At 39.6% G+C, this 26,756-nt stretch overlaps 1 protein-coding gene across 2 annotated transcripts in view; it reads left to right on the top strand.

Moving 5' to 3' along the window:
- vps13c (vacuolar protein sorting 13 homolog C) overlaps positions 1 to 26,756 on the top strand; it is a 77,693-nt gene that overhangs the window by 32,381 nt on the left and 18,556 nt on the right. For both annotated transcript variants that reach the window (XM_053513869.1, XM_053513870.1), the window contains exons 33-62: positions 650 to 954; positions 4,934 to 5,081; positions 5,256 to 5,364; positions 5,454 to 5,566; positions 5,664 to 5,820; positions 7,283 to 7,362; positions 9,296 to 9,355; positions 9,570 to 9,723; positions 10,653 to 10,766; positions 10,960 to 11,063; positions 11,164 to 11,331; positions 11,490 to 11,794; positions 11,912 to 12,059; positions 12,252 to 12,402; positions 12,560 to 12,690; positions 13,527 to 13,687; positions 13,916 to 14,166; positions 14,402 to 14,628; positions 14,737 to 14,829; positions 14,922 to 15,287; positions 16,924 to 17,013; positions 17,151 to 17,306; positions 17,405 to 17,663; positions 18,603 to 18,763; positions 19,045 to 19,166; positions 20,936 to 21,233; positions 21,425 to 21,814; positions 22,302 to 22,406; positions 22,490 to 22,651; positions 22,755 to 22,880. In XM_053513869.1, coding sequence (XP_053369844.1) covers positions 650 to 954; positions 4,934 to 5,081; positions 5,256 to 5,364; positions 5,454 to 5,566; positions 5,664 to 5,820; positions 7,283 to 7,362; positions 9,296 to 9,355; positions 9,570 to 9,723; positions 10,653 to 10,766; positions 10,960 to 11,063; positions 11,164 to 11,331; positions 11,490 to 11,794; positions 11,912 to 12,059; positions 12,252 to 12,402; positions 12,560 to 12,690; positions 13,527 to 13,687; positions 13,916 to 14,166; positions 14,402 to 14,628; positions 14,737 to 14,829; positions 14,922 to 15,287; positions 16,924 to 17,013; positions 17,151 to 17,306; positions 17,405 to 17,663; positions 18,603 to 18,763; positions 19,045 to 19,166; positions 20,936 to 21,233; positions 21,425 to 21,814; positions 22,302 to 22,406; positions 22,490 to 22,651; positions 22,755 to 22,880 — 5,214 coding nt within the window. The remainder of the gene's footprint in view (positions 1 to 649; positions 955 to 4,933; positions 5,082 to 5,255; positions 5,365 to 5,453; positions 5,567 to 5,663; positions 5,821 to 7,282; positions 7,363 to 9,295; positions 9,356 to 9,569; positions 9,724 to 10,652; positions 10,767 to 10,959; positions 11,064 to 11,163; positions 11,332 to 11,489; positions 11,795 to 11,911; positions 12,060 to 12,251; positions 12,403 to 12,559; positions 12,691 to 13,526; positions 13,688 to 13,915; positions 14,167 to 14,401; positions 14,629 to 14,736; positions 14,830 to 14,921; positions 15,288 to 16,923; positions 17,014 to 17,150; positions 17,307 to 17,404; positions 17,664 to 18,602; positions 18,764 to 19,044; positions 19,167 to 20,935; positions 21,234 to 21,424; positions 21,815 to 22,301; positions 22,407 to 22,489; positions 22,652 to 22,754; positions 22,881 to 26,756) is intronic.

Raw genomic sequence — 26,756 nt, 5'->3', positions numbered from 1 at the left:
TTTAAAAGCCATTTCAGCTTCTGCAGCTTCACTATTAATGCACTCACACATTCCCGCACAATAACATTGTAGACCGGAGTGTTATGTGTAGATTATTTCTACCAGCTTTACACTACATGCTGTTAATTAACTAATAAATAATGGATGTGGTATGTTGAGCTTGATCACTTAGTTGTGGTTAGGGACTGTATTAATATTGGAAAGCCACTAATCTATGTTAGGGTCCTCTGGATGTGCATGCTTGTGTATATTTCACTTTTTTTATTCAGTGGATGCACAATCTAAAAGCTCCAAGTGTAATGTCATAGCACAATGAATGCTTTATGCCCCCTATAGTATTCTCTACATGCTTGGCAGATATAGCAGACATACACAGCTAAAACTGTCTGTTTCGGTACCATGCTCTCATACCTTCTCCTTCACTAAATAAAATTAGTCTCATCTTAGACCGCTGGTCTAATCATCCTCTTGGATTTAGCAACTGGGTTGTGAAGGCGGTTCTCAGAGCTCTGTTACAGCATGACATTCCCCTAATAATGTGACCATCTCATTACGATCCTCTCCCTTTTCACAGACCACCTCTAAAAGCCACATCTTCTGCTCTCAACATCTATAAAATCACTCAATACCTGTCTGTTGTGTTCCGCAGACATTTGTAGATAACTTCCAGGAAGCCAAGAAGGCGATAAGCATTGCCACGGCGCAGGCGGCGGAGAAAGCCGCGGCCAGTGTGAAGGACTTCGCTCTGAAGAGTTTCAGACTGTCGATGGACATCAGACTGAAGGCCCCACTTATCATCATCCCTCAGTCGTCCACGTCTCACAACGCGTTTATGGTGGATCTGGGTCTCATCACTATGAGCAACACCTTCTCTCTGACCCCGGCTGAAGGGTTTCCTCTCCCAGCTGTAGTGGAGACCATGGACGTTAAGCTCACACACCTCAAACTATTAAGGTACTATTGAGGAAATGTACTGATTATGTTGTATGTTTTAGGAGGTGAATTAGCTTAAAGGATCAGTTGTGTTTTTTAGTGGCAGTTAATTACAGCGGTACCTCTGCATACTGTACGAACGTCCCGCCTTGAGAATGTTCGCCTTTAGGACTGGAATTTTGCAAGAAATTAGCCTCGGCATACGAAGGACTTTAGTCATACATGAGTAACGCACACGCACTGAGACGATTACCCACAATACTGCTCGTATTTCAAATCCTCGCTTATTTACAGAGTTAAAATTTATTTTGAATTTTTCCTTATCTTGCAAAACACTCACAGACCAAGGTACACTTAGACCTGGGTTTCACTGTACGAGCGACCTAACTAAGCCAAACTGAACACCGCGTACAGACGCCCAACGTCAGTGGAGAGCCATGCCAAGAGAGTTTACTTTTTTTTTTATTTTGTGCAAGGTTAACTTAATTTACTTCATTTACGTCTTTTTTGATTATTTGATTGTTTTTATATGCAAAAATATGATTAGAGTGTTGGACATTGGTAATATTGAAAATGTATCTAGAACAGATTAAATTCATATACCAAGGTACTACATGTTCACTCCAGTCCCCCATGTTCACTCCAGTCCCCCATGTTCACTCCAGTCCCCCATGTTCACTCCAGTCCCCTTATGTTCACTCTAGTCCCCTTATGTTCACTCCAGTCCCCTTATGTTCACTCCAGTCCCCCATGTTCACTCCAGTCCCCCATGTTCACTCTAGTCCCCTTATGTTCACTCCAGTCCCCTTATGTTCACTCCAGTCCCTCATGTTCACTCCAGTCCCCCATGTTCACTCCAGTCCCTCATGTTCACTCCAGTCCCTCATGTTCACTCCAGTCCCCCATGTTCACTCCAGTCCCCCATGTTCACTCCAGTCCCCCATGTTCACTCCAGTCCCCTTATGTTCACTCTAGTCCCCTTATGTTCACTCCAGTCCCCTTATGTTCACTCCAGTCCCCCATGTTCACTCCAGTTCCTGTACCCGAGCAGTTTCAGAGGAATGTGTTTGTTTGTTTAACCACACAGAGACCTGTGAATCATTCAAGCACACAAAGCATCTAACGTAAGTCCTGACTCAGTGAGAAACAGGTGCAGATGGTGAGAGATGATCAGGCCAGTGATTAGTAACTGCTGAATGCTGAGTGGTTGGAACAGACGAGAGGGGAAATGAGGTCGCTGCTGAGGCTGTTAATGAAACTAGCAGTTTTTATTTTGCATCTTTTGCCACGTTGCAGCATGTTACAGTAAAACATTGCCCCCCCCTTTTTTCTTTGCTAAAACATACTTCAAACAAATTAAATGCAATGATTTTGATGAATCTGTTTTAAATTTAGTGTGTGTGTGGGGGGGGAGATATAAAATCACTCAATGTTGAGGAAACAATTATGAAACAATGATAAAAATAATCACAATTAGTAATTTGTTCCTCCTCCTTGGCTTGGATTCTTAGACGACTGGACTTTACTAAAGAAAAACAAAATTCTTCATCAATCTGATGCTTTAACTTTCTCAAATAGCAGCTGGCAGATTAGCTTAGCAGGACGGAGCCTTGTCATGCACCAGACTGATCACTGATTGGCTCATTGCTTGCATCATCATCCTCATCATCGTCCTCATCATCATCATCATCATCATCATCACCACCAAACCTGTTCTCTAAGCTCGTTTTCTCCTCTTTAGGTGTTTGTGTTTCAGTCTGTTTGTTTTATTTGGATGGATATTGCTTTAAGTTTTATATCTTGATTCTTTGACATCTTTTAATTGTTATTTTATTCATACTTGCTCACCAGGAAACAGCTCTGTGTTGTATTTTCTTCTTTAATAATTATTTCCATTGTTCCATCGACAGATTTCTCACTGAATCCATATTTCCTTCCACTTAGCCCAAACGTCCATCAGCTCGTTAAGGTCATTAGGCTTGTTTAAGTCGTGTAGACTTGTGTCGGACACATTACAGGGTGACTCCTTTTGTTTTAACGTTGACTTTCCTTTATCTCCAAATGTGTTTTAAATTGATATTGTTTGACCGTGTTAATCATGTGTTTTGCAGCAACAGTGTTTGTACTCATAGATCTGTTCTTTGTGTCTTTTCTCTTGGATGTCCATGTCCACGTGTAAAGTAACATGCATTGATGGCTTGCTCTGAGCTACTGTAGGATCTAAAGCCTGTTCTCACATTCCCTCACTTAGGTACCCGCTTCTGCATGCAGCTGTGTCTGTTTGTTGCTGCAGCATGTTGGTTTGAAACTTTACAGGCACTTAACAACCACATTTGGATCTTGAGATTGCCTCCATCTGGTTCATCCAGTGTCATTTTACTAGTTTGCATACAGACTAAACTAGCGTCTAATCAACTCCGCTTCTGACTGTTTGGGTAAAAGGTGTATAAGTTAATCCATAAAACTAGAGGCTTACGGCAAACATACAATACGTACACATCAATATGTGTTATTGCTATATGCAGTAGGTATGCACTTAATAAAGTTAGATGTTAATAGTTGGAAGTCCTACAGAAAGATCAATGTTGTGCCATCCATAACTATTGGGACTTCTCAGGAAAATGAGCAAAAGCAAAAATATGTTATAAAAAGAACAACATTGCAATAATAAACACTCTATAGTTGTATTTATCATGATTTTCTTAAACAGAATTCTTTTAAGTAGTGTGGTTTGTCCACAACTCACCGGTTTCAACATACGGCTGCTCTGAAGTATTTGTACTAATAAACAGACATCTGTGGAAGGGTTTTGAGCCATTCATTCACTCAGGGTGTTTTAATTCTCTGAATGTATTGGTCTGTGAATAATCCCAGTTTCGAAGTTATTACGCTTATTATTCTTTCTCCAAAAACTTTGGACCATTCCACGCCCCACAGCTTTAAGACAAGCCCCACGTATGATACACCGTTTCGTGCGGCCCGATCGGGACTGGTGTGCTGTGAATTTTGGTAGGGATTCGTCGCACGGTCTCCCCGTCGGTGGACAGTGTTTGCAGGGTCGCTGTTATATAATCTCTCAGGAGGCCCAGTGAGCCACAGCATCTCTTTACCATTGGATGTGCCTTTTACATATTTAAAGGTGCTCGTTGAACCGACTCAGCTGGCTCCTGTTATAAAAAGCTGGACTCTCTCAGATTCTGCCTAAAAACTCCCTTATTATAAATTTTTCACTTTCTAGTGGAAAGTAACCCAGCAGCCCTTCGTGGAGCCTGGACTTGCAGTGAAGGGGCTTTAACACTGCTGGAGCCAGTCCTGTGGTGTTGTCCCCGCGTGTTGACCATAAGTGTCCACTTGGCTGGCCTCTGCCTGAAATGGTGAGATGAAGACATATTGTGGGCTCATCACTTGAGTGAAGATGCAGGGTGGGGTCAAGTGTGGTGCCTCTTGGCTGGTAGCCATGTGATAGACAGGTGTGAATGAACTAGACATTTAGTAATTCAGGAATGCACTGAAACTTTACATGTGCTGCCTCGTATTCGTACTTTATCGAAACAGGTCTTATTTAAAGGTCACAGCAGAGCTTATGTTTAGATTAAAATCGTTTTTGCTCATTTTATGAGGGTGCTAATAGTTCTGGAGGGCAGTGTAGATAACAGCGTGTCAATTGAGCAAACCTTCACAGTTCACTCGGCACAACTGAGTACTTAAACAAAATACCTACCTGCAAGTTTGCCCTGTGCATCGTTCCGGTCGAGAGCACCAGCCTGTTCATATGGTGCAGAACCTCGTGATGCTGTCTTTTAAATCTGATTACATTTCCTAGTCATTTAACTCATTCATGGGGAACTTGTCTTTGGATTGTTTTCATCTGTCTGATTTGATATTAATTTCCATAACTTGCATATAAATAAAACTTTGCATCAACAAATAGTTTGAATGAATGGGATTAAGGACGGGATTGCGGTCAGGCTACACTGTTTCATCACTGTTTTGTTTACAGAACCGTTCTGAGGCAAGAAGCCCCGCAGCCACACATGGAAATCCTACAGCCAGTTAACTTGGAGCTGTTGGTTAAACGCAATCTGGCTGCATCCTGGTTCACTAAGATCCCTGGAGTAGAGGTCAAAGGACTGCTAAAATCCATGAATGTAAGTTTATAACGTTCCAGCTTTCCATCATGTTGATGTTGTCATTAGCGTTAATGTTGACTGAAGACCTCTAATTATGAACGAAATGTTTCTTTGAAAATTAGTTTTCAATTGGACAACAGAACACACCTAATAGTGAGAAACATTTCCCTTTTGTTGTTGTTGGTTTAATAGATCACTATTGGTTGTGAAGACCTTTGTGTTTTGATGAGGGTTCTAGCAGAAAACACTGAAGAAGGTAACAGATTAACGTCGTCTGACACACGGCAGCCCACAGTTGAAGGTAAAATACACGTCCTCTTCTGCTAGCATCATCACCACCCCTGCCTCCTGCACAGATCTCACAGATCTCTCCCTGTGTTTACTCTGTAGATAAACCCGAAACTACTGGAGAAATTAAAGAGACCCAAAGCCACCCGGTCATGAGCAGTGGAACCACCAGTGAAAACGTAGTCAATGTTCTGCTCAAGTTTGAAATCATGGAGGTACAGCAAGAGATCTAAACCAAGATCAGTTTTTTTTTTATCTGTTGGTTGGAAGTGTTTTTCATAGAGTGTTATTGCACAATCGGTCTTTCTGCAGGTTCTGCTGACCCTCAATAAACCGAAGAATGGTGTCGAGTGTCCGTTTTTGGTCTTGCATGCAGCCGAGCTTGGAATCGACACCAAAGTTCATGAATTTGACATGCTGGCTACCACGTACATCAAGACCATTTCAGTGAAGTGCCCAGACATTCCAGGTTTGTGGAACACTTTAGATTTATTATAGTGAATTCATTTCAGTATTGCATTGTTTCTCACACATCTATTTAATATGTATTTATTTTTGGTGTGTGTGCATGCATGGGTGCGTGTGTGTGCATGTGTGTTAGTGGTGCAACTCTATTTTTTTCTGCCACTGTACCCCCAAAACACTTGGGGAATAAAAGTGAAGGAGGATCATTAAACATAAGGAACCCCAACATTGTATAAGGTTTTTATATATTTGGTTTTGAAATGATAAAATGATGTTGGAATGATGTTAAGTGAATGACCCCAATGTTGAAAATACCTGAAAACAACAGAATGTCGATGTTTATTGAAACAAGTGGTGTAATGCCACTTCACGTTCATTCAGACAACATCCAAACTGTAGAGAGTCTGGTTGTAAAGCTATCTGACATTAGGCAGAGAATACCTGTATATCCTGTACATTCAGTCCCCTGCAGATGCTCTCCTTTGCCCGGTGTCGGTGTAGGTGGGCATCCATGTCTTGGTAGGTTTGCAGTTGTGCTACACACCTTCCATTTTCAGATGATGGATTGAACAGCGCTCCATGAGATCATATGATATATATATTTTTAATAACCTAACCTTTAAACATCTCCACCACTTTATCCCTGACATGTCTGCTGTGTTCCTCGGGCTTCTTCATGATGCTGTTTGTTCACTAACGAACTTCTGTGGGCTTCACATGAACAGCTGTATTTATACTGAGATTTAATTACACACAGCTGGACTCTATTTACTCATTAGGTGACTTCTGAAGGTGATCAGTTCCACTGGATGTTAGTTAGAGGCATCAGAGTAAAGCGGGTGAATACACCATGCCACACTTTTCAGATTTTCTATTTTAATAAAAAAAAATACACCTATTTACCACCCATATATCATTTTCCTGCACCTTCTCAATTATGTGCCACTTTTTTTTTGTCTGTCACATAAAATCCCAATAAAATACATTTACTGTTGTGGTTAGAACGTGACAAAATGTGGAAAAGAAATAAAAATCTGTTGTTTTCTAAACCTAACTTTGTGAGTATTTGTAGCTTGATGTGTAGCTTCAGTAAACAGACACAGTGTCCGTATGGTGAAACCTGATTGATGACTGAAGAGCAGACAGTGGGTTTAGTCTGTTCGTCTGCTCCTCGGCCTGGGCTCTGAGACTATGAGCTCAGTGGTTATGCTAGGACGTGCTAGGAATCTCTTCAAAATCAGACTCACGTCTTCAGGGACATGTGATCCTCCCCTGCTGTCTGAAGTCTTACCCAGTTATTCCAGTTTCAGGAAAAAAGATGTTCATGAACACCAGATTCAATGTTTTTAATCAGAATTAGGAATAAAGTGCACGGCTGTCGGTTGGTCCTTAACCTCTGTCTCTGTCAAATTTAAATCATTTTAGGAATAAACAGGAATAGTGTCGCTGTTTTTGATCTTTTCCAGATTTACATGGTGACCCCGTCTGTATCCTCAGCTCTTCAGCACAACAGGGAGCTGAACTCCTCAAAGTAGAGTATTTTAAGGTATGGAGTTTATTTCCCCTCGGTGTTACTTTATATTGCTCTCTTGTTCTTTTCATTTCAAACCTAGATTTAGTGTATTTCTCCTGAGAGTGTCCTGGGGTCCGTTCTTCGTACGTGTATATATATATATATATATATTTGATATATTTCAATTGCTATCAAATATTATATTAGAACATAAATTCATAGGTTTATTATTATCAAATATGATATTACTATTATAATAAACCCTCGGCACGAGACAGCCATTAAGACCAATAATACAAATTCTTGTATAATGTTTATTTTGTGACACATTTATTTTTCAGGGCTTTGTCACTAATATGCAAATAAATATTAATATATAATAAAAATAAATATTTTTTATAATGAAAAATTGGACAAGTAAATTATAAAATTTATTTTATTATTATACAATTAACAATATAAAAGTATACATGTTGTATTTAAAAAAATATATTAATATTTCTATTTTTTTATATACAATATATTTATTTTCATATTGCTTATTTTATTTTATTGTCCTATGAATTTATGTTCTAATATAATATTTGATAGCGATTATGTGGGGAAGGGGGTAATCCATGGCAGGGGGCATTTCAGCGCATAACACGTGTTACAAAATGAATTTCTCTGGCTATCTTTCCATTTCAATTCAATTCAATTCAATTTTATTTGTATAGCGCTTTTAGCAATTTTCATTGCCGCAAAGCAGCTTTACACAGTCAAAAGAATTATTTAAGTTTGTATGAAATGTGAATTTGTATGAATCAAAATGGTCAGTTTGTCCCTGGTGAGCAAGCCGAGGGCGACAGTGGCAAGGAAAAACTCCCTGAGATGGTAATAGGAAGAAACCTTGAGAGGAACCAGACTCAACAGGGAACCCATCCTCATCTGGGTGAAACAGAAAGCAGTAAATGATCTGCATTTATACAGTGTGTACGGTGGGAGGCAGTTCAGCTATAATAGCTGATGTTAATTGATGTTAATATGGAGTCCAGGTAGTTATTGAAGACCCAGGTAGACTTGTAAGAAGTTCCAGTCATGAACTATCGAACTGTCGAGTCCCCAGAGAAACAGTTGCCAACACCAGTCAAGGCCAGAACCATTTTCTAGGTAGAGAGAATCATTCCCAGACACCAGACGCATCCCAGAGAGACACACGGGGCATCCATGTGACGAGATCTTCAGCCAGAAGCGGGGCACCAGGATGGGTCAGACAGGTCCGGAGGGCAGAGGGAGTCTGGATCACTGGCAGCTCAGGAACGACATGTGTAGCTCGACAGAGAGAGAGAAAGAGTGAAAGGGGGAGACAGGAGGAGAGAGGAAAGAGAAAGAGGGGGGGGAGAGAAGAAGACGAGAGATGGCAGTTAGGTATGGTCACAGTCACACAATGTATAATGTGAATGTATATTAACTGTAACATATATTATATATATTATTTCGTCAACCAATCGGAGGGCTTGTGATCAGTGTTTTTACTGTCGATCATATCGCCTTTTAAACCAACGCACAAACGTGCAATAATCCTAGACAACTCAATCCAGCTCTACTAATCATCATCAACAGGTGAGCTCGAAGAACCGAATTAGCCTGATCTCATCTTAGATGTGTCAAGCAACGTATGAAGAACGGACCCCAGATTAGCACAAATCATTAATAAATAAATGTACTGCATTTATCTGTTATATTATGACAGAATAGTAGAATAGCTCCTTTAAAAAAACACACATTTTTTTAATGTCAACCCACTTTTTTAAAACCCACATTTTTTAGATAACCACAATATATGCAAAATATCTTCTACAACAATATTATATATTAAAGTGACATTATTTTTGTGAATTTAAAATTAATATTTTATTAATAATATTAATCTATTATAACATTTTTACAATGGAATGTGATTGGAATGTTGCGGTTTGTCCTACAGGCGAGCCGTGATGGGCCTCACTTTTCGACCATTTTCGAGAACACAGAACAGAAGATGAATGTACGTATGCATTGTTTAAAGAATTTAAAAAAATATTATTTGTTATTTTTTGGTTTGGTATCATTGTTACTGTTATTGGCTTAGATATGTAGAGTGGTAATTATATATGTTTATTTAAACATCTCCCTGTGTGTGTGTGTGTGTGTGTGTGTGTGTGTGTGTGTGTGTGTGTGTGTGTGTGTGTGTCTGTGTGTGTGTGTCTGTGTGTGTGTAGATTATGTTCTCCTCTCTGGACCTAACTCTGCATACTGAGGCTCTTCTGTCTATAATGGACCTCATGTCCACTGTCCTGTCCTGCAGCAGCTTGTCCTCACCTGAGAAAGACATCAAGATTAACGAAGAAACAAAAGCTACCCGAGCCAAATCAAGTATAAACACATGGACTAGCACAACGATACACACTTCCATTACTCTACTCATTATTTAACTTAATTTAATGTATATCTTGGCTCTAAATAACTCAGTCTAGACCTGACCTTAACTTCAGCTGTTTATGGGAAACAAAATATGATACCTGGTATTGTTTTTAACCACAAAAGCAGGTTACTGCGATATTTATATCATTTTTACGTATCTGTTGTCACTCTCTGATAATGAGCAGAGATTTTTTTACCATTGTGAAAGTTTTGTGGGTTTACATTTAAAAATGTTTAAATTTATAGCTTCAATAGTTTGTCTCTGTTGATCGACCAAGAGGCAACAGTGTCAGGTGGCTACAGTGGGTTCCTCTAACCTTTGAGAGGAACCGGACTCAGAAGTGAACCCATCCTCATTTGGGTGACACCAGATAGAGCAACCGTAAATAGATCTTCTAGAACTGTGTGCTACAAAGTCTGGGGTGCAGTTAAAATATGCTTTAGTTATCATGAAGGTCCAGGTTGTTGAGGCTACCATCAGCTAAGTTGTCAAGATCACATCAAGGTCAGATGTCTTAAACCTTTTAAAGAGGTTTAAAAGCTATTTCATCATGGTTAGAGTATACTTGAAGGGTATTTATATTAGTAACCAGAAGGGAGACGATTACCCACAATTCCGCAGCGCAAGAGCGAGAAAAACCATTGGCTCAGTTTAGATCACGTGACGCTTGGCCTCAAAACAAAAATCTATGCTTGTCTTGCGGAACACTCGCAATCCGAGGTTTCTCTCTCTCTCTCTCTCTCTTTTGGAGAAAACTTTATCCTTGTGTTTTTGCCTATTCTCTTGAAGGGCGCCAGTATTTATGGAGTTGACAGATTTACCTATTACATGTTTCCATTACATACATGACATAGAATCTTTATTACTGTTTATTCTGCAGTGAGGTCCCATTATGCAGGAGACATCGTTGATCTGAAAATCCTCGTGCAGCTCGGGGCCTTCAACGTTCTACTGTGTGACCCGCACTGCAGCATTGCTGACATGAAGATTCGGGGTCAGGTTTATATAACAATTGCATCACATATTCTTTATTCTTTTTTTTTTTTGTAGTTGCATCTATTTTACCCAAGAATCAAATAATACTTGAAACTTGGATGAGCGTCTGATTGCTGTTTAACAAACGTATCATGTGCTGTGAACGTTGTGCCGCTGAAGAGTCATTAAATCTTTCTCGAACACCCTTCCAGATCTACATGGGTCTCTCCTGATGAAGGAAAGTGAAACACACATGTCTGCTAGGCTGCTTGATTTTGTTGTCATTAATGGAGACCCAGAAGCAGTTCACAAAAAGGCAAGTGCTCATGTCTAACTAGACGCGGTGTACAGTGCATCTGTCTGTAAAAATCTAATGTTTTTGTGCAGGTTTTTCTTCATGCGTTTGTCTTCATTAGGTTGTCTGTATTGTGGATGATGAAGTGTTCAGCTTTAATATGAGTCTGACGCCCAAAGCCACAGAAGGAGAGGGATACACAGACACATCAAAGGTGGACGGAAAGGTCAAGCTCAATGTGGGCTGCGTTCAAGTAGTTTATCTGCAAAAGTTCATCATGATGTTGTTGGTAAGTTTATTAACATTATTGCACTGATTTTTAAGAATCGTATTTATTAAAGAATTGTAATTGGTCATAGATTTTGTCACCATTGGAATGGTTGGCATATAAAGTTTTGAAAAGCAAACAGAGTTCCATACATTTTTTTCTGAATGTCCCCTTTCTAGAAATTCAGTAATAGCTTTCAGATGGCTCAGGAGGCTGTGAGTGTGGCCACGGCGCAGGCAGCGGAGAAAGCAGTCTCCAGCGTGAGGGACTTTGCTCAGAAGAGTTTCAGAATCTCCATGGACATTAGACTCAAGGCTCCACTCATCATCATCCCCCAGTCATCCATGTCTCATAATGCTGTGGAGGTCGACCTGGGTCTCATCACAGTGAAGAACAGCTTCTCTCTGCTTCCAGTAGAGAATTGTCCACTTCCTGCTGTTATAGATAACATGGGCTTGGAGCTGACCCAGCTTAAGCTGTCCAGGTGAAAACTGGTTTCAAAATATTCTGCTTATTTCCTGCTCCATCACTTTCAGCACATTTGTTTGCTGTTCCTGTGGTTTTATGTAGTAATGTGGTATGGTTGTTATAATCATTTTAGAATCGTCATGGAGAAAGATGCAAATCAGCAGAGTTCTGAGATCCTACAGCCTGTGAACCTGGTCCTGTCAGTCAGACGTAACCTGGCTGCGACCTGGTACCATAAGATGGCGGCTCTTGAGGTGGATGGAGATCTGAAGCCCATGGAAGTGAGTCCTTATTTTCCTCCTGTGAATATCAAACGAATTCTAATGGAGTTTAAACATGATATACTGACATGAATGAACACATGAAGGGCTATTTTACGATTATTGCATTTGGTTTATTACATTTAAAGGTGACAAAGACAAGGACTACAGCAGAGAGTCAGTGCTCAAAGATCTTGGTGTATTGTGTTGCAGGTAGCTTTGAGTCAAGATGATCTGGTTCTCTTACTGAAGATCCTGAAGGAAAATATTGGAGAGGCCAGCAGCAATCAGCCCTCCATCGGCTCAGACATGGATATAGGAATAAAGCAGACCAATCTGCCGAACAAATATTTCTCGCATAAAGGTGACTAATACACAGCTCCTTATCATACTCAACTTTTGTAATGGACTTTTAATGTTCTGCCATAATTCCAGGCCGCTTCCATATCTGTTGCATCCATCTTCTAACAGTTGTTTTGTGTGTGTGTGTGTGTGTGTGTGTGTGTGTGTGTATGTGGTAGTCTCTGAGAAAGTTGTGGAAACAGAACCAACAGAGAGCAAAGCAGCAGACGATGACCTGGTGGAGACTGTAAAATTCAGGTTTAATGTGGACTCTCTTGGTCTGGTACTGTACAGCGATGATCCCACACAGGTGTGTGTTCATACATCTATAGAAATAAAAGAAGGATTTAACTGTACATAAATCAGAACTCACTCTTTAAAAGATATGTTTGTCTGTCCTGCCAGATTTTGTCACATCCTCATACAAAACTTACAGAATTTACTGAATCTTTAGATCTCTGTCTGAAGTTTAATCTGCACCATCAGTGAATCTAAATGTGGAGTAAAAGTGATGTTATGAACAGTTATGTGTGGGATTTAATAATCTACTGTAAAATAATCTACTAATGCGCTACTGTCTCAATGTAAACAAACACCTGCACCAATAGATATTAATTAGAAAAGATAAAGTGAATATTTTGACTGGGATTAGTTCATATTTTCACTTTGGCTGAAATAACAGCGCTGAAGTGGTATAAGTGAATTTTAACACGCTGGAGTGGTTTTAAGACAAAACTTCATCTTTATCCTTTGATCTACTTTTTCCATTTCTCATCTGTGATTCACTCTCCGATTACCGAACAGGGAGTGTATTTGTCTGAGCACCAAAGAAGGACAACTTAGTGTAAACAAGGCGTAAGATACTCAACCTTACAGAATGGGATTTCTTTGTATTAATAAGTTAGACAGAGAGTTCTGCTGTACAGAGAGACACACAGACATGGACGTGGGCTTCAACCTCAAATAATAATAATAATAATAATAATATCACTGATTACATTAAAGATCAGATCAGATTATTATTAGCTTTAACTCTTCTTCAGTAAATAAATGCTACTTAGGCTAGTTCATACTAATCACAACTTCTATTTATATGAAAGTATTTGTAATATCATGATCTCTCTCTCTCTCTCTCTCTCTCTCTAGCCTGGTGTGCATCAGGAGAGTCTGTGTATAGGAGAGTTTATGCTACATAAGATAACAGCGTTTGGTAAGTTGCTCAGTGACAGCAGTCTGGAGGTTTCCAGCGTTCTCACCACCTGCACTCTGGATGACAGAAGGAGCGGCCTTGAGCGAGTCACGTTTAGGTGACGCAGATCTACTTATATACAACTGACATGACTTTTAACATAACGACTCATAAACTGTGCTGTGTTTTACAAGATGGCTTTACTGTCTCACATTTATTCAAATTATTAGTCACAAAAAAAGTTTTTCTATTTTTGTTAGATTTTGACTGTTGTGTGGTGTGTGTGTGTGTGTTGTGGTGTGTGTGTGTTGTGGTGTGATGTGTGTGCTGGCCTTCGCGTGCTCAGAATGCTGGGAAAGCGTGACGACAGCTCAGATGCCATGATCGACGTGACATACCTACAGAACAGGGAGGAATGCTCTGTGGTAGCCGTGTTCCAAAAGCTGTACCTCTGTGCCAGCATGGAGTTCCTCATGGCTGTGGCTGACTTCTTCATCCAGGCTCTGTCCAAGTCCCAGGTCACAGTGTCGGACAAACCGAGAGCACTCCCGCTCAAACAGATCTCGGAGCAGAAGGGCCAGGGTGACCTGAATGCAGGTACAGTACGGGAAGTGCACAGGATCATTTAGTGAACGCTGTCTCCTGTATTGCGTTTACTGTTTGTATTTTGTATTGCAATAAAACCTGAGAGTGAAGTTGATTGAGAGAACTTTCAGCGAGTTTTTTCTCGTGCTAATAAGAAATAGATTTAATATTTAGTATGATTAGTAAAATGTATATTATTTCATATATGTATATGTATTTCAGAAACTTTGTTTGATTTTGCCTTTAGTGGTCGCGGCCCAGAGGACCAAGCTTCATGCCGTCGTGATCGATCCAGAGGTGGTGTTTGTGGCAAATCTGATGAAGGCAGATGCTCCTGCGCTAGTGGCTTCTTTCCAGTGTGATTTCAGTCTCCACTCTGAGGGAGCAGATCAGGTCATGAAAGCCAACCTTAAGGATCTCAAAATCCTGGCCTGCCCATTCATCAGGAATAAGGAGAGCAAGGCCGTAACCACTGTAAACATCTGGTCTATCGCTTTACTGTTCACTACTGACGGATTTATTAATAGGTGTAGAATTATATTTGTGATTGCGTTCCTTTTAATAGCTTGTGTTTGTTACCAGGTGCTAAGGCCGTGTTCCGTTGTCCTTGAAACCCGAGTTTTAGGCAGTGGTTCACTCACTGGCTCTGTCACTGTAGATGAAGTCATTGTAAAAGTGAGTCGCGCTGTCCGTTCAAACTGACCTGATGAGTTTGTCTTGTGTGGAATTGCTGTGAAATATTTACCGCATTTTTCCTCGTCATGCAGATCTCACCGATCATCCTCAACACCGTCCTGACCATCACTGCAGCCATGACCCCTAAGCCCAAAGAGGAGGCGCTCCACCACAAGCCTTTGGAGCTGAACACACTCTGGTCTGTGAGAGACGTCTACTCCTGTAACTTCTGGTTCCTGGACGTTGAGACGGCGGCTGAGGTGACGGAGAAATTCCAGGATATAAACAGCAGCAAACAAGTCCAGAGTTTTAGAGCGGATGTGAAGGTGGTGCAGGTGACACTGGAGTCCGGCCTGGGTCACCACACTGTCCCCCTGCTGCTGGCCGAGTCCTCGCTGTCAGCCTCCGCAAGAAACTGGTCGTCTTTGCTCAGTGTGTCTGCAGATATGACACTAGAGGTGAGACTGTCTGCTCGAGAATCCTTGGAAAATAGAATTTAGAATCTTTTAGGAAAATAACCGACTTGTGCTAGTTTTATTTTTAAATGATATTATTATGCTTAGAAAATATTTCCATGCTCTGTTTAAAATTAATATTATATCTTTTAAAGCTTACAGTAAGCTGTATTTAGGTGAGATGTTAGAGCCTCTAACTGATATATGAGCAGGTGTAGAACAGGAATCTGAATACGCACGACCACTGACTCACATTTAAGTCATTGTAGAGAAAGATTATTAAAAGCATCAATTACAGTCAAATTAATGCATCATCTTATTTACACTTTAAAATTCTCCATTCTTTTTTTTCATTTCAAGTTCATATAATTTAATAGTGCCATTATTTACAGTAGAAAACAGACTGTTTTTAAGACTTGGACCTTCAGTGAGCTCCCTCGTGATAAACTAAAAGCTACGCGATTACAGTACACTCCTATTGACTGTAGGACGTCTGGCTGAAACATTCTGCAATGTGTATGTAGGATCTGAAATATATTATATATAAGTATATAAAGCAAGCATTATTTTCATTGGTGTAGTGCTGCTGCAGCGCACCAGATTGACGCTCCGCCCCTTTTCTTATTAAAGTTAGGATAAAGAATACCTGTTTATTCGGGCTAAAATTCACATACATTTTTTATAAGCACTTAAACGTCCAATCACCAGTAAAGTGCATCAAAAGCTGTAAAAAGATTTAGCTCCATGTGTACGGTCGGTTACTTCCAGTCTGCCTGGTTGTGAATAAGTATCCTAGAAAGTAGGAGGAGCAAACACTGTAGTATTTAATGCTAAGTGTTTCTTGATGTACACCAGCAGTCAAAATGTTGGACACACCCTCTCCTTCTGGGGTTTTAATTTTTTTTATTTGATCGAAAAAACACATATTGAATTCTGTAGTAAACGCAAAAGTGTTAAACAACCAAGAATATGTTTTATATTTTAGATTGTCCAAAGAAGCCTTAGATGCCAGCTCGGCACACTCACGGCATTCTCTCAACAGATTCACGAGGTGGTCACTTGGAATGCTTTTCACTTCACAGTTGTGCTTTGTCAAGAATGAATCTGAGACATTTCTTGCCTTTTTAATGTGCTTTAGACCATCAGCTGTCTTGTGCAGAGGAAGTGTGTGTACAGCCCTGTGAGTGCTGCTACAACTCCTGTACAAATCCATATTATGGCAAGAAACACTCAAATGTTTGAAGTAAAGAGAAAAGACAGTCTCTCATTACGTTAAGAAATGATAATCAGTTAATCCGAAAAAATCTCAAAAACTTTGTAAGTTTCTCCAAGTGCAGCCACCAAAACCATCAAACACTATGAAGAAACTGGCTCTCATGGGGATCATCCCAGGAAAAGGAGAAACAAGAGCTACCACTGCTGCAGAGGATACGTTTATTAAAATGACCAGCCTCCGAAACTGCTGGTCAAATTACGGCAAATAAAACTTTACTCCAGAGGAACCAGAAGCACCTTAGATCTCTGGAAAACTGAGATTGAGATTTTTGCTTCTAACCAAATGCTGCTTTTCGGTATAAAAATGATTGTATTCTTCTTTGCAATATTCCCTTCCTGTTTTTTTATATCCCTCTTGTTTCAGGTGAATTATTTTAATGAGACGCATGCTGTTTGGGAGCCGCTCATAGAGAGAGTCGATAGCGGCAAACGCAGATGGAACCTTGGGATCGAGGTTTCTTTACTTAATTGTTTAATAATTTGTCGATTGTGCATGTTGGTATAGCAGTACTGTATATATTTATTAGCTTTTTAGGTTTATTTGTTGTTGTTCTACTGTGTAATACTGTTGTTTCCTGTTTATTTTTACAGGTAAAGAATAACCCAGTTTGGGATAAGAGCCCTGTTCCTGGTGATGACTTTGTATCGCTGCCTGAATCGTGCACGTCCATTAACATCTGTTCCAAAGACACCATGAACATCACCATGTCCAAATGTTGCCTGAATGTCTTTCAGAAGCTCAGCCAGGTTAACAATCATTTCATCTAAAATGAGCAAGATCAGATATTACAGAGTAAATGTTTGGTTGGATTTTTACATATTGATTTATGCTGTTTGGACGTCAGGCTTTCTCAGAGGGCGCTGTCTCCACCTTCTATCACTCTCTGAAAGAGAAAGCTCCATTTACCATCCAGAATTCCCTTGGCGTTCCACTGATCATCCATCATAGCGGTAATCTGCGCTTGGCGGACCCGTCATCTCAGAGTAAAGAGCCCGAAGTAGGAGCGGGGGAATCTGTGGAGTATTCGATCTTTAAATTTGCATCAAGAGCTAAACTGTCAACGCTGCAGAGACAGGAGAGCTGCTTCTTCAACCTGAGCATAGGTATCACCATCCGCTTCATCAGATCCCGTAATACTGTGAAAGTACTGCTTAGGAAAACGTTTTCTCTGCTTTATAGTTAAACTGACTGTAAGTACTCATCATTGACGGGAAAAGAGTTTGTAGAAATAGTTTAAAGAAAAAGGTTAAAGACAAAATAATCTAAAAATAGTGCAAGGTTCAGTTTTCATAGTGTACGGTGCATCCTTTTTTGAGTCAGCAATGATGAATTGTGTGTGTGTGTGTGTGTGTGTGTGTATATGTGTACATGTCTGTGTATGTGTGTATGTGTGTGTATATATCTGTGTATGTGTGTATATGTCTGTGTATGTGTGTATATGTCTGTGTATGTGTGTATATGTCTGTGTATGTGTGTATATGTCTGTGTATGTGTGTATATGTCTGTGTATGTGTGTATATATCTGTGTATGTGTGTATATGTCTGTGTATGTGTGTATGTTTCTGTGTATGTGTGTATGTATGTGTATATATCTGTGTATGTGTGTATGTTTCTGTGTATGTGTGTATATGTCTGTGTATGTGTGTATATGTCTGTGTGTATATGTGTGTCTATGTGTGTGTGTGTGTGTGTGTGTTTAATGCCCTGTGATGGGTTAATGTGCCATCCAGGGTCCTGCCCAGTGTTTGCAGGTTAGGCACTGGATCCACTGTGATCCTAACCATGATGTAATAGATACTAAAGATGAATGCATGATTTTTTAAATAATTTTGCTGTGTAAAATAATAATTATTACTTTTAAAAAGTTTTTAAAAAAGTAACCTGCTGTTATAAATTACATTTTTTTTATTCAATTGTCCAAATAATTAATTAGAATGAGAGCTAAGGTGCTAGTGTGTTTTTTTTTTTTTTTTTTTTTTACAATTGGGGCAATTGATGGTTTAAAAGTAAATGTTTTCTGCCATAATGTACTGTATCTACAGAACCCAAAGGCTACAGTGCGATCTCTAACATTCCTGTGGATAAACCGGGCCGGAGGCTCTATAACGTGAAGAATTCCCAGCTTCAGGAGTCCGTGTCTGTGCTTCTGCAGATCAGTGCATCAGAAGGCAACAAGGTCATCACCGTGCGATCCCCACTCCAGGTGAAACGTTCTCACATGCAATGCTACTACAGCATACAGTATATCCCAGATATTTTAATATAGGTCCTATTCCACAAAATCCTAATACTGCTAACGAGTGAGGACTAATGAACAGGGTCTCACCAGCGAGATCCACTAAAGCCCTTAGTATTCAATCCTATCAGCAGGTTCTATTTTATAAAATAACACATTCAGATCAATCAGTGATCAAATCAATTCTCCACTTTAAATGATGTTCTAATTGTAAATGTTGATTGTGTGTTTTTGTTTATGTTTTATAGATCATGAATAATTTCTCGGTGCCATTTGCCATTTTGAAGTACTCCTCTGATCTAGGAGGGCTGGTGAATGTTGGCGTTGCAGAACCAGAGAAAGAGTTTCATGTCACACTGGACTCTTACAGGTATACAGGGATATACAGTATGCTTGTCGAGAGATTGTTTTCAACAATTCAATATCCAGAATCAGCAGAAGCATAAAAAAAATAATTATAATCAAGTTTATTCTTGCTATACGCTGAAGATGTTTGGGGATGAGATCAAAAGATAAATATATCAGATAATGGAGCAGTATTTCCTCATAAATTCCCAGTTTACCATAATTTCCCATAATTACTATAACACTGCGATCACACGTGTGTGCGTAAAACATCTTTTATTTTGTGTTTGTATGCGTGTGTGTACAGCATGCATGTACTGTTTCTTATAACACACGTGTGTGCGCGCGTGTAAAGCAAAAGAAAGTCTCGTTAGAGAGGTTAAAGATCCATTTTCTCCCTCTCTGTTTCAGCTTGTCGTTATGTGTGCGCGCACGTAAAATTGGAACTGTGCCCCTTCAAACACACACACTCTTGCCTTTACACCCCCCACCCCACCCCCTCTTGGCTTTACACACACACACACACACACACACACACACACACACTATGCTCTACACAGAAACTCTGCTATGTCGCGATTCTTTTCAAGGGTAAAGTGCAGGTTCATTTGTTTTTGTTTGTTTTACTTTACAGCGGTGGTTCTGTTATTATGCGCTCACGCGAGTGTCATTAGCGATGTTCCTTGATCATTTTTTCCGACAAAATAGTCTTTCCGTTAATGTGTGTGTGTGTGTGTGTGTGTGTGTGTAAAATTCAAATAAGAGAGGAGAAAGGTTTACTGATGAGATGAGAAGGGGGCTGATTCCTCCTCTCTGCCTCTCTGGAACAAATTATGCTCATAATCCAAGGTTCCACTATACTTATTTGAATTCTTAAGCAACATAAGAACATGACACCTTGTGTTTAAACTCTATACGCTATATTTGTGATTAAAAATACTAAAACAAGTGAGTGATGTGTGTCTGTGGGGTAAACAAAAGCCAATTAAACTGATAAAATCAGTCAGAGTCATTGCTCCAGCACACAGTAGGTGATAGCCAGAGTGAATCACTAGACATTTTAACACATTACTATATTTTTATCAATTAATACAATTAGGATACAACTTGAGCTACCTTCAAGAGGAACTATTTTTACAAGAATACATTAAATGTAAGCTGTGGGAGAGGTGGCTCACGTGGCTTAGGTTATAGGTTACTGATTTTCTGATCCGAGGTTCCGGGTTCGAGCTCCGCCCTCGGCGGGTTGCCACACCCCTTACTACCCATGCAATGCCGGTCACATTCAAGAGATTTTAAGTTAACATTAATTAATATTTTGAGATATTGAATTATCTGTTACTTCCATAAATCACAGACTACAGTACGACTGAGATTAACTAGATTAAAATAGTTCTAACACACCGACATGGAACAGGACGGCCAAGGAAAATGGGAGCAGCTGATGACAGAAATATTGTGATAGCTGCTCTCAGGAGTGAAGAAACACTTAAAAACAACAGTAACGCGTGGCGCAGTGGTAACAAGCCTACCCTATCATCTGGAGATTGCTGGTTCGATTCCCTGGTGATGCTGTAGCCTCCCGCAGGCTGAGAGAGCTGATTGGCCAAGCTCTCTCAGCGGGGTGGGATGGGAGGCACTTACATCTTCTACAGCCAATCATGTGAATAATTATAATTACATGTATTAATTCTCTGAGTACTCCTGTTTCCTTCCACACGCCAATAACATGTTCATATAAGATAATCTATAATTTTAAAGCCTAATTAAATCTAATTATGTAATCTGATATAGATGCCAATTGTTCTTGATGCCTATTGGACCTTTGGAGGGCCAGTATCGTGAGTCTACTACATACATTGCGTGGAAGGAGCAGGTTCACGTGAGTTCAGAGGTGCGCGGCACACTGCAGTGTCCAGCGAAGGACAGCAGCTTGCGACCCGTTGTCATCAACACCTTGGCAGTGCCAGACAAACTGTGTCACATTGAAAGCCAGAGTGAGGAAGAATGGGACCCTGCCTATATTATCCACCTGCACCCAGCTGTTACTCTTCGAAACCTGCTTCCATACTCCATCCGCTTTCTAATGGAGGTACATTAACAGCACAATATATATTTAATTAACAGTATCTTACATCATTTAAAGCATCAACAGCCACAAACGCCTGTTTATAAATCATCACAATGCGTTAATTTATAAAATATTAACTTAACTATTAGCCACTGGGGTAAAAACTATTCCTGAAGTCATTTCTCTTTATTTTTCCTCCGTGTCTGTCGCAGGGTTCAGCTGATTTTGAAGAGCTTCCAGAAGGCAGCACAGCTGATCTGTTGAATGCGACCGTCATGGGTGAAATCATGGAGTTAGGCCTAATGAAGTATCAGGGTCGCTACTGGAACACCCATGTGAAGATCACCCAGGACATGCCAGAGTTATTCCCTGTCTGCTTCACGAGCGACACCAGCGAGAACCTCACGGTAGATGTGTATGTACACGTGAACCACACAGCTGGACGGCTCATCATGTCCATCTTCAGCCCTTATTGGATCATAAACAAGACGGCCCGTGTGCTGCAGTACCGGGCTGAGGACATCTGTGTCAAACACCCTTCTGATTTCCGAGACGTTATCCTGTTCTCATTTAAAAAGAAAAACATTTTCAGCAAAAACAAAGTAAGTGTAAAAAATAAATATATATATATTTTTATATACCATTAATACAGGAATTCCCAGGGAATTTCTGTATTAATGGTTTTGGTGATGCCCTTCGCCCAAACATCACTAAAGCTGTTTGAATATTCCAGTCATGTTGGTCAATTTATATTATTTTAGTTATTTAAATTTGTGGCTTATCTTCTGTGGCTCAGACATTTAAGGGTCTTGAGTTTGAGTTTTGCTGGCAAATGGGTTGCCACTCCCCACTACCCAGCCAGTGCACGCAGGGTTGGTCCCAAGCCCGGTTATAAATATTAGGGGGGGGGGGGGGGGGGGTTGTGTAAGGAAGGGCGTCCGGTGTAAAATCTGTGCCATGTTGTGTGAGAATGGGCTGGTTTTCTGTGGTTTGAAGATAAAACAAGGGAAAACCAATGTTTACTATTGAAATACAAATGTGTTCAAAAGATCAATATTTCAAGAGTTTATTTCACATTCTGTCACTCAGCTGCAGCTTTCTGTGTCGACGAGCTCCTGGTCAGACGGCTTCTCTCTGGATACAGTGGGCAGTTACGGGTGTGTCCGCTGCCAAGATAAAACCAAGGACTTCTTGGTAAGAATTTTGGGATAGAAGTATAAAAAGTAAGTGTGTGTGTGTGGGGGGGGGCTCAACCTTTTTTTTTTTTTTTTTTTTAGGTAGAAATCAGCATACAGTTAAGCAGCTTTAACCTGACACGGATTGTGACCGTCAGTCCTTTCTACACTTTGGTGAATAAATCCTCCTTTGAGCTGGAAGTCGGAGAAGTGCAGAACGACAGTAATGTCATCAACAAGTGGCACTACATCTCATCCACAGAGGTGAGAAAACCTTTTAAACCTAATCACCATGTGAAGTGTGAAGTGCCTGCTTGTTGGAAAATAGAGCCTGAGCTCAGCATGTGTACATGTGGACCTTCTGCAGTGTTTGCCCCTGTGGCCAGAGTCCAGTACAGAGAAGCTGTGTGTACGAGTAGTGGGTTCTGAGTTGGCCTCCAAATCCTTCTTCTTTAACAAACAGGACAATGGAACTCTGCTTTGCATGGAGCAGGTAAGCATGTTTGTATGGTGTGTGTCCGTGGGTTTATACTGGTTTACACATTTCACACATTTTTCTTCACCTACAGATGTGACCATTAAGAATGCGCGAGATTCCCGCGAGATTACGCAATTTGGCGCGCCGTGACAACATTTGGGAATTTAAATTAATGTGTTGTGCTTTACTGAATATCCGCCAGATGGCACATGGAGAGACTTTATCCAAAAGCCAGACCAAGTAAAACGAATTAGTTAGCCTAAAACAATATTGTGTTCAATACTGAAGCAAACATGAATTTAATTTTGTTCTACAACAGATCTTTCATGATGAATGTGTGTATATGTGCTTCATATTATTTTCATAATGATGAAATAAGCTGCCCAAATTCGTGCTTTAAAATTTCTAATAAGTTTTTTATATATTTTTTGTAATGTTTTAACAGGGACAAAACAGTGAAAGACATGGCAATGTCTCGGTTTACATGGTGTTGAAATTAATTAAATTTCCTGATAGTAGTCCATCTGATAGTGTTAATTATGTGAATGGCCTGATTCGTGAATATGCCAACATATCTTATTTAAAACGTAAAAATGTGTCGACATCATCAGAAGACATGAATGAACTATATATATATGATTATATTAAGTAAATATTATTTTATGAACATGAAGTTCTTCTGGCTTTTTATAATAATCATCATATTTGCTGTTGGTGTCCAGCATTTAATAATTAAGCGCGGGAATCTTTAAATTGGAACAGAAAATAATAGTGGGCTGGTAGGTGCGCTATTTTTCATATAACCCAAACGGCTGAATGAAGTTAAATATACACAATGAATTAATAATTGCGTTTGCTTTACATTTGAGCACTCATGTGTGAATAGCTTTTTCATTGTATATATACAACCATATCATATATTTGTGTCTAATACTGTTTCATTCATATTTTACAACATTACATGCAGTTTGTAATTTACTTGCGATTGTACTTTTAAAATGTGACCTACTTATCTACAATATAAGCATATTTAACTACTTCATGAGAAATTTGGTCGGTCTGGCTTTTCGAAAAAGTTCTTATTTGATATCATTTTATTATTTAATTAATTATCTTATTATAAATATGATTCTTATCCTCTATATTCTTGTCGAGTATAGTCCTTCAGGGCAAGCATTATGTCAGAAGGTCTCTTCTCACCTTTTATTCACGATAGGTGTGAATTTATCAAACTGTGTGCGCTGTTGGCAAATACTGTAGGGGGGTTTAGATTTAAGAAGGGAGCGGACGTCTCTGCTTAAAATAGATTCAACATATTAAAATGATTTATTATAGCAATTAAATCAGACTTAATAGTTTGATTAGATACTTTTCTTTTTATTTACTCTATGGACAGTCGTATTATGCTTTATCTATATTATTTCTCTCTCTCTCTTTATATATATATATATATATATATATATATATATATTCTCTAATTATGACTTGAACAAATCGGTTCACATCGTAGCGTGGTGGCATGTTGGAAAATCCAACGTTAATCTATCGAGTAGCCTATATATTTGTGTTTGTTGTATTTCTAGGGGGGCTGTGGGGGTTATGTCTGCATTTTTATCGATAAATCACACGCGTTTATCATCCTTTTGATCAAAACGCTGCCTTTTGTTAAGTGAAAGTGCAAGCTGCGTGGGTTATACATGCGGATGAATGATTTTTTGATAAATTTTAAGGCATCTTTTTTTAGGTCTAAATATTCGTTTTTATTAATAGCCAGGTGTATTACGAAGTGAAGACCTGTTGTTCAGTTGTTCCCTGCACGGTGTATCTGCACGGAGAGATTGTGTGTGTGTGTACGGAAAGATTGTGTGTGTCCGCGCGTACATCTCATATAGGTGTGTATGCACAGAGAGTTTGTGTGTGTACAGTGGTTACCCAATCGGAATGTTGGTTTTACCGTCATGGCGCTCGGTGGCAGCATTTGGGTTTGTGTATTGGCTGGCTTTTACCACTGAGTGGCGCTATATAACTATAGACTGACGCCTCAGGCCTTATTTTATTCTCTTAAGGATTAATGAGCTCCTTTAGAGCTGCACGTAGTAGCGGATAAAAGCAAGGGAAACATTGTAGTTAAACGAATTTATAGTCACAGTACTAAAATTACTGAAATAAACGACCATAAAATTAAAACATTGTCAGGACGTTCTACTGCATCAGCAGATGTTGATGTCATTTACCCCCGCTTGTGTTTTTGCGTTATTATAAGAACAAAATGCAGTAGTCTGTTATGATCTGTAACGGGTATTGACCCATTTTGCACGGGCGGCACCATAAAGCACGGACACAAGGCGAGGTCTTACGGGAAAATGGTAATTTATTTAGGTAAAATGGGAAAGGAAAGGGTTAAAGGAGGGAGAATGGAAAGAAAGGAAAGGGGATAAAAGTTGTGCATGTGCAGTTCCGGGGGCAGTGCCACGCTGGCATGCGGGCACACACCTAATGATAAGTGGCGGTGGGCGGAGTGGCAGAACAGACCCAGAGTATTTTATAGCGCGTGGTGCAAGCCCGGGATCATTAGGTATGATAGCTCACCAGCCGTGCCTAATTCCGCGGCCCCGCTCCTTTGCATATCTAAGGGAGAGGCCAAGTAACTAGTGAGCGAGGAGCGATATTGTTTTGGGCGCACGCCGTGACAGGCTGAAAAAACTATTGTCTTCAAAAATGTAACAGATGAGGACTCAGATTAATGTGCAAAATACTATATAATAAAACTATATAAGACTACATAGCCTTTATAAGACTTACAATAATGAAAAAATTTTATGATTTTGTAAATGTTTGAAAGCAAACAAAGTGCGCTGTTCTCTATTGTTTTTGGTAAACTTAACCGCGTCAGAAAATGAACCGAAACTCACCTCACAGACGTAAAAAAATATGTACTTATGGAAAGTGTAATGCCTGCTTTTATACAAACTATTGGAAAAAAATGTAGACAATGTAATTCGTATGAAAAGTGGATTTTGGCGCATCCACTGCTGCGGAGACGACGAGATGACATGATTACCATCATCACCACAGCCGAAACCAAAGACATCAGTAATTTATCAATACATTTTTTAAGATGGTCTGAATCTGAATCATATATATATTCGTGTTTAATTAAATTCTTAAGTCATCGTGTTGACCCATGGGTTTACTGCATAAACACCGGAACTAAAGGGAGGAAATAGAGAAGTTTCTTTTTCCGTTTTTTGCGTTGAGTTTAATCATGCAGCACTTTTAGTATTCATAGCAAAAGCAACCCAACAGTGTGATTAAAGTACCCGAAATAATACGGAATTTTGACCCAGAATAAACAACCCAACCATGTGTTTACAGAAACCCAGCATTTTTTTTGTGTACTACTACAGTACTAATGAATGGAGGAAGCGCAGTCAAAGAAGTATCATTACTGAAGAAGAGAACAGTCTCAATCAATCAATCTCAATCAATCAATCTCAATAGGACAATCTCAACAAATTCCCTTATAAAGCTAAAATAGAGTAAACAAACAGAATTTTGAAAACAAAACAAAACAATAAGGCTGTTCATTTCGAGGCTGCTAAAATAATGTCTAAAATTTGTGCTGCGTGAACTGCAGAATAGATATGTGAGCTACGGAGAAATTTAATGAAAAACATCAATAATATTGAATACATTATAATCTGTTAAATTCTTAACAGTAATTACTTGATTAGCAATTAAGCATTAACATCCTTATTACTGACATTTTCTTTGTAACCCCTCTCTCTCTAATTGAACACATACAGTGCTGTGAAAAAGTGTTTGCCTTTGGCGGCAACAATCGAGCGTTTGTGATAACTGACGATGAGTCTTAGACATTACTGTGGAGGA

Source organism: Clarias gariepinus, chromosome 15 (genome assembly GCF_024256425.1).
Source record: "Clarias gariepinus isolate MV-2021 ecotype Netherlands chromosome 15, CGAR_prim_01v2, whole genome shotgun sequence".
Lineage (NCBI taxonomy): Eukaryota > Metazoa > Chordata > Actinopteri > Siluriformes > Clariidae > Clarias > Clarias gariepinus.
The sequence above is the reverse complement of the archived record's forward strand: the minus strand, read 5'-3'. Positions and strand labels throughout refer to the sequence as shown.